This window comes from Ascaphus truei, chromosome 4, assembly GCF_040206685.1.
Source record: "Ascaphus truei isolate aAscTru1 chromosome 4, aAscTru1.hap1, whole genome shotgun sequence".
Classification (NCBI taxonomy): Eukaryota; Metazoa; Chordata; class Amphibia; order Anura; family Ascaphidae; genus Ascaphus; species Ascaphus truei.
Genome location: NC_134486.1, coordinates 41499059 through 41514101, shown reverse-complemented (window position 1 = coordinate 41514101; position 15043 = coordinate 41499059). Strand labels below are relative to the sequence as shown.

General features: G+C 48.7%; 1 protein-coding gene across 6 annotated transcripts in view; it reads right to left on the bottom strand.

Moving 5' to 3' along the window:
• Positions 1-15043, bottom strand: part of USH2A (usherin) — a 942943-nt gene that overhangs the window by 23230 nt on the left and 904670 nt on the right. For all 6 annotated transcript variants that reach the window (XM_075595608.1, XM_075595610.1, XM_075595609.1 and 3 more), the window contains 4 exons: positions 14048-14286; positions 11331-11548; positions 8493-8669; positions 1369-1452 (listed from right to left, as the gene is read on the bottom strand). In XM_075595608.1, the coding sequence (XP_075451723.1) occupies positions 1369-1452; positions 8493-8669; positions 11331-11548; positions 14048-14286 (718 nt within the window). The remainder of the gene's footprint in view (positions 1-1368; positions 1453-8492; positions 8670-11330; positions 11549-14047; positions 14287-15043) is intronic.

Genomic DNA, 15043 nt, shown 5'->3' with positions numbered 1-15043 from the left:
GCCCCGCTGTGTGGGACCTGATCCAGCATCTTCATCTCAATATTCCCTGGTTTGGCCTGTGACCAGGAAGGTACCAACGTGCACCTACACATCATGGGGGGGGGGGGAGGTGGTAGCGCTACCTCACTTGGGATTATTGGTGCCCCGGCACCCTCAGTACTTTGGGGGAACCGCTCAGGGTGTGGGCTATTGCTTTTGTACTATTATATTGTATTGGTGTGATCTACTGTTATATCCTGTTATAGTAAATACGAGTTATATGATACTGTACATTGGATGTGGTAGTATTTTTGCTATTGTATTATTTCCTATGAGGAGCAAATCCCGCCTATGCTGGCATCCTCATAGGTGGAGGCGCTGCACTAAAATAGAGAGAGAGAGCTCACCCCAGGCTCCCAGAAGTGGATACTCATACAGGTATTAGCAGTACGCGTAATCGCCCGCGGTTTCCCATAGGCGTGGGGAAACGGGGTTACATACAGTATCTCTAATATCAATACAAAATGTTTAGATGGACTAATATACATAAATATACGTGCTACTACTTGTATATATACCACAGTACATGCCTTTTATGGGAGTTCAAGACATGATCTGCTTTATAGTATATAGTATATAATTTATGTTTTTTAGTATTGAATGTATTTCACATTGTTTTCCTCCAAAGTGTTCACACAAGATGGGGAATCAGTATGTAAGAGATATCGATGACGGATTAAAAGACTGAAAGTGCTTTCCAATTAGGAGCATTTCTCCCCTTTGCATGACACTGCTTTATGAAAATCAAGACTGCTTGATATGGGTGTGACTACCTTCCAGCTGGTTACACTGTGTCTACAGTGTGTCTCAGTGTGTTTATTATTGTCTTATTCATTAAGCTCTGAAGTCACTTTCAAAAAGGCCCTTTGGGGGTTATTCACTATACTGCAATAGTGCCAATCGTGGAACTGCACAAAAACTTCTATTGTTTTTAATAAGGGTTTTTCGTGTGATAGTGTCTTGATTGACACTATTGCAGTTTTTCTGCGTGTCATTCAATTTGGCATGTACAGGCATCTGGTTCTTACAGTTAAACTTGTATATTTATACATACATTCAGGGCTACTTCTAAATGTCTGCTGGCTGAAAATTGTGGCAAAAACCTTTATCAAATTTAAATAATTTTATTAAAACCAATGGGATTTGTTTTGCTTTCATATTATGATACAGCTGTTTGCACTAGTTGTGCCCCAGTATTTAAATATTTTTATGTGAAGTACACTGATTAAAATTAATTAAACATCTAATAAAGTGCAGAGCATACATGTAGCAGGGGAGGGACAGAAAATGTACAACAATAAGTAATTAAATTAATACAAATCTTCTTACCAAGTCCAGTAGCAGAGTTGTATTTCACCATGGGTGTGCTTGTGCTTCCCATATCAGTGGTGCAGGTTACCTGCAAGATAAAGGCTACGTAGAAAAGTACAACCTTGTTAGTATCATTTTATTACGTGACTGTACACAAGTATTACATGGTGTATTTATGCAACACATTTGTTTTAGAAAATGAAAGAAATGTACGTGTTCAAGTCCTTGTGAATGACTTGATATAAGTACAGTATTGCCAAAAAAAGCATGTTTATTAACATGTAGTACTGCTTTACGCTGCATTTTTATTAGCAAGTGCCACATTTCATCCGCTTTTTTTAACCCGTGTAATACTGTAGTAAAAAAAAAACATGTTTGGTCTTATCAGAAAATAAGGATGTTGTTTTTAACCCTGCGAAGCAGAATGTATGTTTCCTTCATCCATGTCACGGAGCCCAGAATGTATGGGTCCTTCTCGGGGGGGGGGGGGGCAGGGGATGGAGCAAAGGAAATCAAACCGCAACTCAAATCTGTGTTTGTTATGTTTGCTTATGTTATTTTTTAGAAATCTTATACTATATTAGTGAAAGCACTGTATGTTTGCCTGCCTGGATGTCCGGTGTCCCTAGCGGCAATCTCATTGGTCCCTTGGGCCGCCCGCCCCCGCACACCTCTCATTGGCCTCACACACACACACCACCCCCTTGGCCCGCCCCCCACACCTCGCATTGGCCTGAGGCGGAGTGACGGGCCAAAGGTCCACAAAAAAAAAAAACACACACACTCTCCACCCTCCACCCTCCACCCTCCTCAGCGCACACACACACACACACACACACACACACACACACACACACACACACACACACACACACACACACACACACACACTCCACCCTCCACCCTCCACCCTCCTCAACACACACACACACACACACTCCACCCTCCTCAGCGCGCGCACACACACACGCACACACACTCCACCCTCCTCAACACACACACACACACACACACACACACACACACACACACACACACACACACACACACACACACACACACACACACACACACTCCACCCTCCTCAACACACACATACACACATACACACTCCACCCTCCACCCTCCTCAACACACACACACACACACTCCACCCTCCTTAACGGCTGCCCGGCCTTGACCCCCCCTTCCCGGCGGCTGGCCCGCAACAACGGAACCCCCCCTATCACCACTCCGCGGGACCTCACAAACATCACCCTCCCTCCCAGTGCTCCCTCTCCCCCGGTGCTCCCTCTCCCCCGGTGCTCCCTCTCCCCCGGTGCTCCCTCTCCCAGACCGCTTCCCCGCCCCCAGAGCACGCTCTCGCCGCTCTCACCTTCAGGCCTAGAGGCCGCGCCCCCAGCTCCCCATCCCCGCGCGCGCTGCTCCCACTCTCTCTGTCGGGAGCTGCACGGGCCGCGGCCCACACCACCTCCTGACCTGAGCGTCTCAGCTCCGCATCGCCGGGGGGAACGGAGACCGCCGAGGAACCCGAGGAGGAGCGCGGCCCGGTGTGAGGTAAGTAACCGCAGGGGAAGGGATCTTTCACCCCCCCCCCGGCCCTTCACCCCCCCCCCCGGCCCTTCACCCCCTTCCCCCCCTTTCCCCCCGGCCCTTCACCCGGCCCGGCGCTTCGCCCGGCCCAGCGCTTCGCCCGGCCCGGCGCTTCACCCGGCCCGGCGCTTCACCCCCCCGGCCTGGCCCTTCACCCGGCCCGGCCCTTCACCCCCCCCTGGCCTTGCCCTTCACCCCCCCCGGCCATGCCCTTCACCCCCCCCCCGGCCATGCCCTTCACCCCCCCCCGGCCATGCCCTTCACCCCCCACCCCCCCGGCCATGCCCTTCACCCCCCCCCCGGCCATGCCCTTCACCCCCCACCCCCCCGGCCATGCCCTTCACCCCCCCCCCGGCCATGCCCTTCACCCCCCCCCCGGCCATGCCCTTCACCCCCCCCCCCCCGGCCATGCCCTTCACCCCCCCCCCCCCGGCCATGCCCTTCACCCCCCCCCCCCGGCCATGCCCTTCACCCCCCCCCCCCGGCCATGCCCTTCACCCCCCCCCCCCCCCGGCCATGCCCTTCACCCCCCCCCCCCCCGGCCATGCCCTTCACCCCCCCCCCCCCCCCCCGGCCATGCCCTTCACCCCCCCCCCCCCCCCCCGGCCATGCCCTTCACCCCCCCCCCCCGGCCATGCCCTTCACCCCCCCCCCCGGCCATGCCCTTCACCCCCCCCCCCCCCCCCCGGCCATGCCCTTCAAACCCCCCCCCCCGGCCATGCCCTTCACCCCCCCCCGGCCATGCCCTTCACCCCCCCCCCCCGGCCATGCCCTTCACCCCCCCCCCCCCCGGGCCATGCCCTTCACCCCCCCCCGGCCATGCCCTTCACCCCCCCCGGCCATGCCCTTCACCCCCCCGGCCATGCCCTTCACCCCCCCCCATGCCCTTCACCCCCCCCCCCCGGCCATGCCCTTCACCCCCCCGGCCATGCCCTTCACCCCCCCCATGCCCTTCACCCCCCCCATGCCCTTCACCCCCCATGCCCTTCACCCCCCCATGCCCTTCACACCCCCCCCCGGCCATGCCCTTCACCCCCCCCCCCGGCCATGCCCTTCACCCCCCCCCCGGCCATGCCCTTCACCCCCCCCCCCCGGCCATGCCCTTCACCCCCCCCCCGGCCATGCCCTTCACCCCCCCCCCCGGCCATGCCCTTCACCCCCCCCCCCCGGGCCATGCCCTTCACCCCCCCCCCGGCCATGCCCTTCACCCCCCCGGCCATGCCCTTCACCCCCCCCATGCCCTTCACCGCCCCCCATGCCCTTCACCCCCCCGGCCATGCCCTTCACCCCCCCGGCCATGCCCTTCACCCCCCCCATGCCCTTCACCCCCCCCATGCCCTTCACCCCCCATGCCCTTCACCCCCCATGTCCTTCACCCCCCCCCCCGGCCATGCCCTTCACCCCCCCCCCCCCCGGGCCATGCCCTTCACCCCCCCCCCCGGCCATGCCCTTCACCCCCCGGCCATGCCCTTCACCCCCCCCATGCCCTTCACCCCCCCCCATGCCCTTCACCCCACCCCCCCGGCCATGCCCTTCACCCCCCCCATGCCCTTCACCCCCCCCATGCCCTTCACCCCCCATGCCCTTCACACCCCCCCCCCGGCCATGCCCTTCACCCCCCCCCCCCGGCCATGCCCTTCACCCCCCCCCCCGGACATGCCCTTCACCCCCCCCCCCCCGGCCATGCCCTTCACCCCCCCCCCCCGGCCATGCCCTTCACCCCCCCCCCCCCCGGCCATGCCCTTCACCCCCCCCCCCCGGCCATGCCCTTCACCCCCCCCCCGGCCATGCCCTTCACCCCCCCCCCCGGCCATGCCCTTCACCCCCCCCCGGCCATGCCCTTCACCCCCCCCCCCCGGCCATGCCCTTCACCCACCCCCCCCCGGCCATGCCCTTCACCCCCCCCCCCCGGCCATGCCTTTCACCCCCCCCCCCCCGGCCATGCCCTTCACCCCCCCCCCCGGCCATGCCCTTCACCCCCCCCCCCCGGCCATGCCCTTCACCCCCCCCCCCCCCCCGGCCATGCCCTTCACCCCCCCCCCCCTTCACCCCCCCCCCCCGGCCATGCCCTTCACCCCACCCCCGGCCATGCCCTTCACCCCACCCCCCCCCCGGCCATGCCCTTCACCCCACCCCCCCCGGCCATGCCCTTCACCCCACCCCCCCCGGCCATGCCCTTCACCCCACCCCCCCCGGCCATGCCCTTCACCCCCCCCCCCGGCCATGCCCTTCACCCCCCCCCCGGCCATGCCCTTCACCCCACCCCCGGCCATGCCCTTCACCCCACCCCCCCCCCGGCCATGCCCTTCACCCCACCCCCCCCCCCGGCCATGCCCTTCACCCCACCCCCCCCGGCCATGCCCTTCACCCCCCCCCCCCCGGCCATGCCCTTCACCCCCCCCCCGGCCATGCCCTTCACCCCCCCCCCGGCCATGCCCTTCACCCCCCCCCCGGCCATGCCCTTCACCCCCCCCAGCCATGCCCTTCACCCCCCCCCCATGCCCTTCACCCCCCCCCCAGGCCATGCCATGTAGAGACACACACACACGTAGACACACACACACACACACGTAGACACACACACACACGTAGACACACACGCACACCTATACAGACACACGTATAAACACAGACACACGTATACACACAGACACACGTATATACACACACAGACACGTATACACACAGACACACGTATACACACAGACACACGTATACACACAGACACACGTATACACACAGACACACGTATACACACAGACACACGTATACACACAGACACACGTATACACACAGACACACGTATACACACAGACACACGTATACACACACACACACGTATACACACATGTAGACACACACGCGCGTATACACACATGTAGACACACACGCGCGTATACACACATGTAGACACACACGCGCGTATACACACATGTAGACACACACGCGCGTATACACACATGTAGACACACGCGCGTATACACACACGCGTAGACACACACGCATAGACACACACATGTGTACACACACGTATACACACACACACGTACACACATGTGTACACACACGTATACATACACACGTAGACACATGTATACACACAGGCACACGTAAACACACGTAGACACGCAGACGCGCGTAGACACGCACGCGCGCGTAGACACGCACGTAGACGCGCACGTAGACGCGCACGCGCACGTAGACACGCACGCGCACGTAGACACCCACGCGCACGTAGACACGCACACGCACGTAGACACACGCACACGTACACGTAGACACGCACACGTACACGTAGACACACACACGTACACGTAGACACACACACGTACACGTAGACACACACACGTACACGTAGACACACACACACGTACACGTAGACACGTACACGTACACGTAGACACGTACACACACACACACACATGTACACGTATACTCACACACATGGAGTCATACACACACACATGTAGACATACACACACACACACGTATACATACACATCATGTATACACACACACACATGTATACACACACACACATGTATACACACACACACATGTATACACACACACACATGTATACACACACACACATGTATACACACACACACACACACACATGTATACACACACACACATGTATACACACACACACATGTATACACACACACACATGTATACACACACACACATGTATACACACACACATGTATACACACACATGTATACACACACACATGTATACACACACATGTATAAACACACATGTATAAACACACATGTATACACACACACACATGTATACACACACATGTATACACACACAAACATGTATACACACACACAAACATGTATACACACACACACGTACACATACACACACTTATACACACACACACACACACACACACACATACACATACAATGTATACACACAAACATGTATACACACACACAAACATGTATACACACATGTATACACACACGTGTGTATACACACACACACACACACTATCCCCAGCACCACCACATCAGCACACCGGTATCCCATGCCCCCCCAGCACACTGGCATTCTCGGCTCCCCACCATTCCCAGCGCCCATCAACACCATCAGCGCCCACACATTGGCACCTTCGCACCTCCCCCATCGGCACACCCACATCCGCACCCCCACATCAGCAAGAAACCCTCCCAAATCAGCACACCGATACAATCACCATCAGTACAGCCACAGCAGCAATACCACCGCACACCGCCATGGCCCGCGTGGACCACTCCCCACCCAAATGCCACCCCCACACCACAAACATCCCGGGCAACGCCGGGGCTCTCAGCTAGTACTTATATAAATGCCTGATTAATAAATACCAAGGCTCGACATCTTCATATCAAAAGATCCATAGTGCAAAACCAGGGCAAATAATCTATGCCAGATTTATTAGAGAATAATAGATTTGCCCTGGAAAATCTATGGACAGCACTACTTTATTTATCATCTGTGCCAGGCTGTTGGCTCTGTTTCTGTTTTCGGTACCTTTCTGTTTTTGATGTCTAAATGTATTATTTCCTTTGTGTATCTTATAATTAAAGCATTTATGACTTCTACCTGTGTAGCCATGCATGTAAAATGGTCTGCAGTTGTCTCCCCTGCTGGCAGTAAACGTGGTAAGTTACAGGGATGCCAGCAGTAATCATGGAGGTTTGCCCTCACACCCTGGTGAGGTGCCCTATGTATGGGTGGGGGTGGCTACATGTTCTGAGTCCACAGTTAGTGACATCAGAGCTGTGACAGTTCCTGAAGTATATAAGGCACAGCACTGCCCAAAGTTAGGTTGTTGATGAGGGTTGCTGAGTAGTTGGAGTGCGTTGGGAAGGAAGGATCCACTAGTGCAGTAACTAGTGGTCCATTTCTACATCAGACTTTAAAAGAGCCACACTGTGTCCAGGGACCTGGCACAGGGGTGATCTCCCTACGGGGAGAGGGGATCCCACTCCATTGGGAGGGCGTACCTATCAAAGGGACAGCAAATCAATATGTGCGGCGAGACAGCTGGCTGTGAAGGGCAGCTTGCCCATACGAGATCAATAAAGATGCCCTGTTCAAAGATACCCCCACTGTGTGAGTGTGAAGTTACTCTCCAGTGGACGGCACCATCGAGAAGGAGTTCTTCATCAGGACCATCTCCCTGCGGACGCATAGACCCTGATGAGGTGGAGGCGCTGCACGTGATATAGGTAGGACTCGCACACACTACCTCAGCTGCCTGTCTGGATTGACAATCCCCGAATATCATCATGCGGGAGACTCAGGAGTCCTGTTGCCTACAGGTGCACCATCAGACACGACCATGTAATGGGGGCTGGTTAGACCACACGGGCCAATATGAGATTGAGCGGGTCAGACCAGAGGGAATACCCGTTACACCTGTACAACTCATAGAACAGTACAGTACATCTGTCTTACCTTCCTTCTATGCAATACAGTTAAAATAGTTGCACTAATAAAACCTGCTAAACCAATTCAGCTGAATTAAACAAATATGACTAACTTTTGTCTGTGGTCCTTTGAATATAGACATTGCTATCAAATCCACTGTAGAGGCGCTGTCCTCTGTCAGTTAAAACATATTCTTTTAGATGTCCATTGAGAAGAAAGCTGAGACTCCAGTCTAGGAATATCGCTGTTAGATTGCTTGTAACATGAAAGTTAGCCTTGTATACAGGTTCTGAAACAAATTGAGAAATTAAATTGGTGTAGTCAGTGTTACTTACATATTACTAAATCAATCTACACAGCATTGTACATAGATGTTTTTGCTGGCACAATAAATCCCCGCCTTAAAAAGCTTACCGTCAAATTTGTGCTGCCTGGGAGGGACATACAGTAGGGAGCTGCATACAGTACTATGCACTGGAAATGATTAACAACTATTTTGCTCTACTCAGTGGACTGCTTGATAATACTTTCAAGTGAATATAAAGAGATTCACTATAACATGTCATTATGGTTACAGTATTTTGAACATTTAGTGCAGGCTAAAATGGTACACTCAGTAAACACTGGCAGAATATATTATGAGGGCTACTAATCTAGATTGAATATGCCATACATTTGACAGTAAGAGAAACTTTGAATATGCGGCCCCTAGCATTAATATACTATATAAAGTTATTTACTCCCTGCCCTTGTCAGCTGATGGTTGGAAAAGTGGTTATGAGTAAGGGTAGCAGGAGATGGGTAAACAATGAAAATATAAATATATGTATTTTTGTATATGTTTTTTTCTCGTCTCGGGCATACGAGATTGTGGACTTCAGAAGGATGGAGAGTTGGGAGAGGAAAAGGGCTAGAAAGAGAGAGGGCGAGTGAAAGAAGGAGGGATGGATGGAAGGGGGATGGATGGAGGAGGGAAAGGGGATTGGAGGTGAGAAAGGGGATTGGAGGGGGGAAAGGGGATTGGAGGGGGGAAAGGGGATTGGAGGGGGGAAAGGGGGTGGAGGGAGAAAGAGGATTGGAGGGGGAAAAAGGGGATTGGAGGGGGGAAAGGAGAGAGATCCCTTTCTCTTAATATATTACAAGAGTACTCAAGCGAGTGATTTGTTTTTATCACTTTTTTTGTATTAAATTGTGGGGTAAAGGGGTTCAGAAAAAGAAAGGAATGTGGTGGCGTGGGGGGTGGGGGGTTTGAATAAAGGGAAGGAGAAGAAACAACCAAGATTGACACATTACACTTACATACAGATACCAGCACAGTGGTATATTATTATTATTGACATTCCAGACAGTAATTGTCCGCAGCCGAGGAGCTCGACCCTAGGTCTTTGGGACCCCTTCCGGGGTGAAGTCTTTCCTTACCCCCAACCTTGTGATTTTAGAGCTTTTAATAACCCAGAACCCTTCGAAAAATATTTGCTCCACGCAATATCTCAGTGGGAGTGGGAGGTGAGATCTCTAAGCGAGACTTTCACTGCAAACTGTAATCTTGCAGCTGATAGAATAGGAATGGCCAGATCTCTTTATTTGCGTATAACCAAATCGCAAGCTGAAAACGCTTTTTTTTTTTTTGCCCGATTTGGAAATCTATTTAGTGAACATGGCAAGATGGGTTTTCATGTACTAATGCGCATTAAGGCCGGGAAAACCATTCTCACAGTGTAATGAATAGGCTGCGTAGAATCCATGATGATTTACTAATGTTTCTGTCAAACAAAGACTATTTGCAAACAGGCTGCAATGTATTAGAAGCCATTACATGCAAATGATTGACTAATATATAGAAACAATCTCTGTTAATTGATACAATATGCTCCTTTTTACCAGATAGCGGATGTCAGATCAAATCAATATTTATTACTAGGGAGCCCAAAGGACTATATGAAGTAAATATATTTTCCAACAAAGTAGGCTCCTTAGTAAGTGAATTATGCCCCTTTGTCACCCACTAATTTGTATCACTTTTTTCTTGACCCATTAGCACGTTTCCTCTGATTGTTAAAAAGCCTCCTAAAAAGCAATTTGTGAATAATAATTCATTTTGCTGACTAATCAATCAATACTTTAGTACATTTGTTTATGATCAAGGAGCATTTCATTGGTACTATATCTGATGAAAGCAACTTTGTATACATGCCAAGGACACGGCAATTTGTCATTCTCTGCCTAGTAAAGCAGAGGAAGTCTCAGTGTAAGTATCTCCATTTTAATTACATGAAGTATTTACAGAATAAATAACTTCTGGCAAAGATCTGGCTCTTTCTGCATATTATTTCTATCACACGTCATATTCATTAGACATTTTTTTTTTATCATGGTAAAGCAATAACAGAGATGTGAGTTATCATTGTTCCCTCTGGGGGGTTATGGGAGTGTATGTTGCAATATCATAGTGTACACCAAGTCTACAATTGAATTCTATGGAAACTGTGTTATAAAGGGATTTGTTGTGTTACAGTATCTGGGGCAACAATGTCATGTGCTGAAAAAGTCTAATTTTCTTTGCAATTGTTAAGAATGAGCTTAATATTATTATTACTATGTTTGTAAAGCCGTCTAAACAGGCACCCGCCAAATAGGAATATGAAATCTACGCAGCCTCATTTCATTCTACAGAAGTGGTTGCTATATGCCCAACAGTGCCACTTATGCAACAATGAGGACAGAGCGAAGAGGTAAGTCATTCAAAAGTTCTCAACAGTAATCTTCAGTCCGTTCTGTGAGACTCATTTTACAGAATTTATTTTCTAAAAAAAAAAAAAGAGAGATCTCAATAATACTATTTTATGATTAGTCTATAACAAATATGTTAGATGCCAAATAAAACCAATGCACTGGCTCTTTGGTAATTCTATAACTTATATCAAAAGCGTCTTCCAGACACTATACTTACTTTCCTTTTGTGTAATGAAGCTGATCCAGTCTGAGGCAGTGCTACCTACTGAATTGTAAGAAACCACCCGCAGGCTGTAATTGGTATATGGCTGAAGGTCAGTCACATTACAGCTTTCTTCCTTTCCAGTGTATTTGACTTCGGGAGATCCTGGTGCACAAGACGTCACAACTATCTGCATTGGTTGAGTGCATGTGGTTTGCATGTGAATTTCATAACTGCACAAAAAAGACATTATATTGTGTCATACTAATTTGATCTGGGGATATGGTTCTACAACAAACCCCTCCAACCAGTTTCCAAGGGGGCTGGATCGGAACGCATGTATGATTAGAAGGGCCATAGAAGTACTGTCATGTACTTACAGATATATTTAAACATCCTTATCATTGAAAAGAATAACAGTATGAACACATTACAAGTAGTTTTAAATCTGTACTATACATTTGCACGGTCCTATCTTAAAAGTGTGAAATATTGCACTAAGCTGTCTTACAATTATAATAAACTTTACATAAACAGATGGTCTAAGGCAGGGGTGCGCAAACTGGGGGGGGCAGAATTTTTTGGGGGAGGTGCGGCAGTTACAAAGGTCCCACGCTCTTCCCCGGGGCATTTAAATTAAATGCCGGGGACCGTGCAAGGCCTCTGTAACTTCTCTCACTGTGACTCAGTCGGCTTGGGCGATGCGTCGGGGTCATTTGATGCTTCAGACTAGGTAAGGGGGTACGCGAGCAGTGGGGGAGAGCAGGCAGGCGGGTGCAGGGCAGAAAGTTTGCACACCCCTGGTCTAAGGGGCACTAAGACGCCTTTAAAGGCCAGGGTTTAGCCCCCAGGCTGCAGGATGAAATGTCTTGATCTACACTCAACAGTCATACCCCATATTTTCAATGTAAATGTAATTAGATTAGGTCTGGTGTGTTTTTGAGCACTTGTGTCATCTACACATTTTCAGACTAGTAAATCTGTCTAGTGCCTACCTAATCTGAAGTCTAATTTATACATAGCTGTATATATTTATCATTTCAGGTTGAATTTTTACCCTATGCATCTAGTGCAGGACCCTCCAAGTTACGGCCTCAACAACCACCAACAGGCCAGGTTTTCACGTTTTCTGTAATTAACATATAATGAACTTACTGTAGCTCTAATTGGATGAGCGAGCGAAGCCATCAACTAGACTTTGTAGACACTTTTATATATTTGTTACATTCTGAGGGTATGTTTCTGCCATCCTAACTTAGAAGTTTCAACCACATCGGTGCAGCCCTTATTTTGGAATTTGTTTCTTTTTGGGTTGTGGAGTGATAAAAAAAAATAACGGCACTTCTCGTCTATTCTTTTTACAAAACATTAAATGTATTATTTTGCAATTTGTCCTACATTCTAAGACAATTTGCTTGAACCGTTTCAGAAAAATGAAATATTTAAAATGAAAATAATTTGGTAACCACTGTAACAATTTTTTTTTTACAGGCAGTCCTCGGCTATCCAACGGAATCCGTTCTGGAAGTAGAGTTGGACAGTGAAACCGTTGTAAAGTGAGTCCCATGTTAATCAGTGGTGGTGAGCGTTGGATAACACATTCAGGCGTCGAAAAACTGCCCTTAGGGTTGCATTGTAAAGCGTTGGATATGCCATTCGTTGTAAAGTGAAACGTTGGATAGCGAGGACCACCTGTATAACAACAACCTGTAGATTTACTTTGACATCTAGGTGGAAGTGATAATTATTCACTGTGCAATAGGTTTCCCACAGTACCCATGATGTCAGTACAACTGTTCACACATCACAGCCTTCTTGAGGATAATGACTTGTGTGTGTTGTTTTTTGTTTTTCAACTTTCGAACAGTTTCTTGCATATAAGCTTGTCATTGTTACATGGAAGTGTTTGTCATTGTTACATGGAAGTGTTTCGCAGTTAATGATATTACATTAAACGTATTTCTTTTCATCTTGCAATAATGTGATAGTTGAAGTGATATTCAGTATTTACATTTGTGTTTGACTTCAAGACAGTGCTTGATCGCTGTGACAGACTATAGCGGACCTTTTTTGGCAACTTTGTTGCTGGTTCCTCAACTGTCAGTGGAAACTAGGCTTATTTATCGCCTTAATACCACACAATAGCGTGAGAATTAAACTGAACAAAAATTACAGTTTTTAACTGAAGTTTGAGAATACTAGGACAATTTCATGACAAAATCCACAAACGGGTGGCATTTCAAATTTAGTTTTGCCCGTGTTTCCTTCCGTGTTACAAATCTTTCTCCTATTAGGTTTACGCTCATTCCATAATGCAGTATAAATTATAGCATTTTCCTAGTTATCACTATGGCAACTTGTAAAGGAATGTGCTTTGCTGAAAACCTAGCCTGTTAGTTGCTTTTGAGGCTCGTACCTGGCGAGTTCTGATTTATCTCATTTGAAAAAAGCTCTCTCGTCTCCGGATGGGATTTGTTTTGTATCTATTACACTAAATGTCAAAATTAAGTAATATCTGTCAAAAATGGCAAAGTTTGGTGCCCATGAAGAAGGTATTCATATCTAACCAATAGGAAATCAACAGGAAATGTCAAGAAAAAGTGTCGCAGAAAAACAGCATGGAGTTATTAAAACTTGCTAGCAGGCTATTATATTATGTGCTTGAGTGAAATATGACATTTGGTTCATTAATTAGAACAGGTTTCTAAATGTCACTGAAATGAAACACTTACCTTTGTATAATGCCATTAGGTGACCGTGGCTTATCCCAGTGAAAAGAAGCCGCTCTTGAAGTTATATAGGTTTTACGTGGAGGTGCCTGATGTGAAGGTGGGGCTGGCTGAGTAGTTAGTTGAACCACATGTCCTCTGCGGCAGCATTTCATGCAGGTGCAGACTTCCACACCAACAGAGTAATTAGTGAAAGGTTTGAGCCCATATATAGTTTGCATGTTGGATGTTCCTTCAGCCAACTATAAATAACAGATAAAAGAGCACTACATTGCAAACACTTAACAGATTTACACCTAAACCTACAGGATCATGAAGTTATTTTACAAGCTATCATTTTAGTTAAATAGAAGACTCCTTATGGGAAGATAACTGGGTATATTATGTACCTCCAGACCTATTACTTCTAATATCATATTGAACCACCAGGTTGCCAAGTTGATATTTCAAAACATTTGCATTAATCAATATTTTTCAAAGGGGACGTTAGCAGATGAGACGGAGTAGAAACAATAATTTACATTGGCATTTCAGCCAACATGTTTTTGGCTACAGCATGAACTATAGAATAAGTATGTTAATGTTGCAACACAGACAAATGGCTACAAGACTCTTGATAATGGGGGTGGTGGCACTTTAATACCGTGGGAACAAGGAAACAAGCACACGACTGTAGTATAAGGCTGTGGTGTTCAACCATTTTTCAGTTAAGGAACCCAATAATTATTTTATAAAATTCTGCGGAACCTAACCCAATGCAATTTTATGTGTTTTTAGATTGTATTCATTTTGATTGTATACCATTGGTACGCAATGATACAATCACTGATTTTTTTTATAGTGAATTAATTTCCCTTCTCTAGTATGTGTGGGAGATTAAGGGGTTAATTAATCTAATTCTTAGGCTATAAATAGTCAATACAGACACTATGGTCCTCATTTTAGTAGCTTCGATAACCAACTCATCGAGGATTTTGAGCAGCTACCGCAAAATTTTAC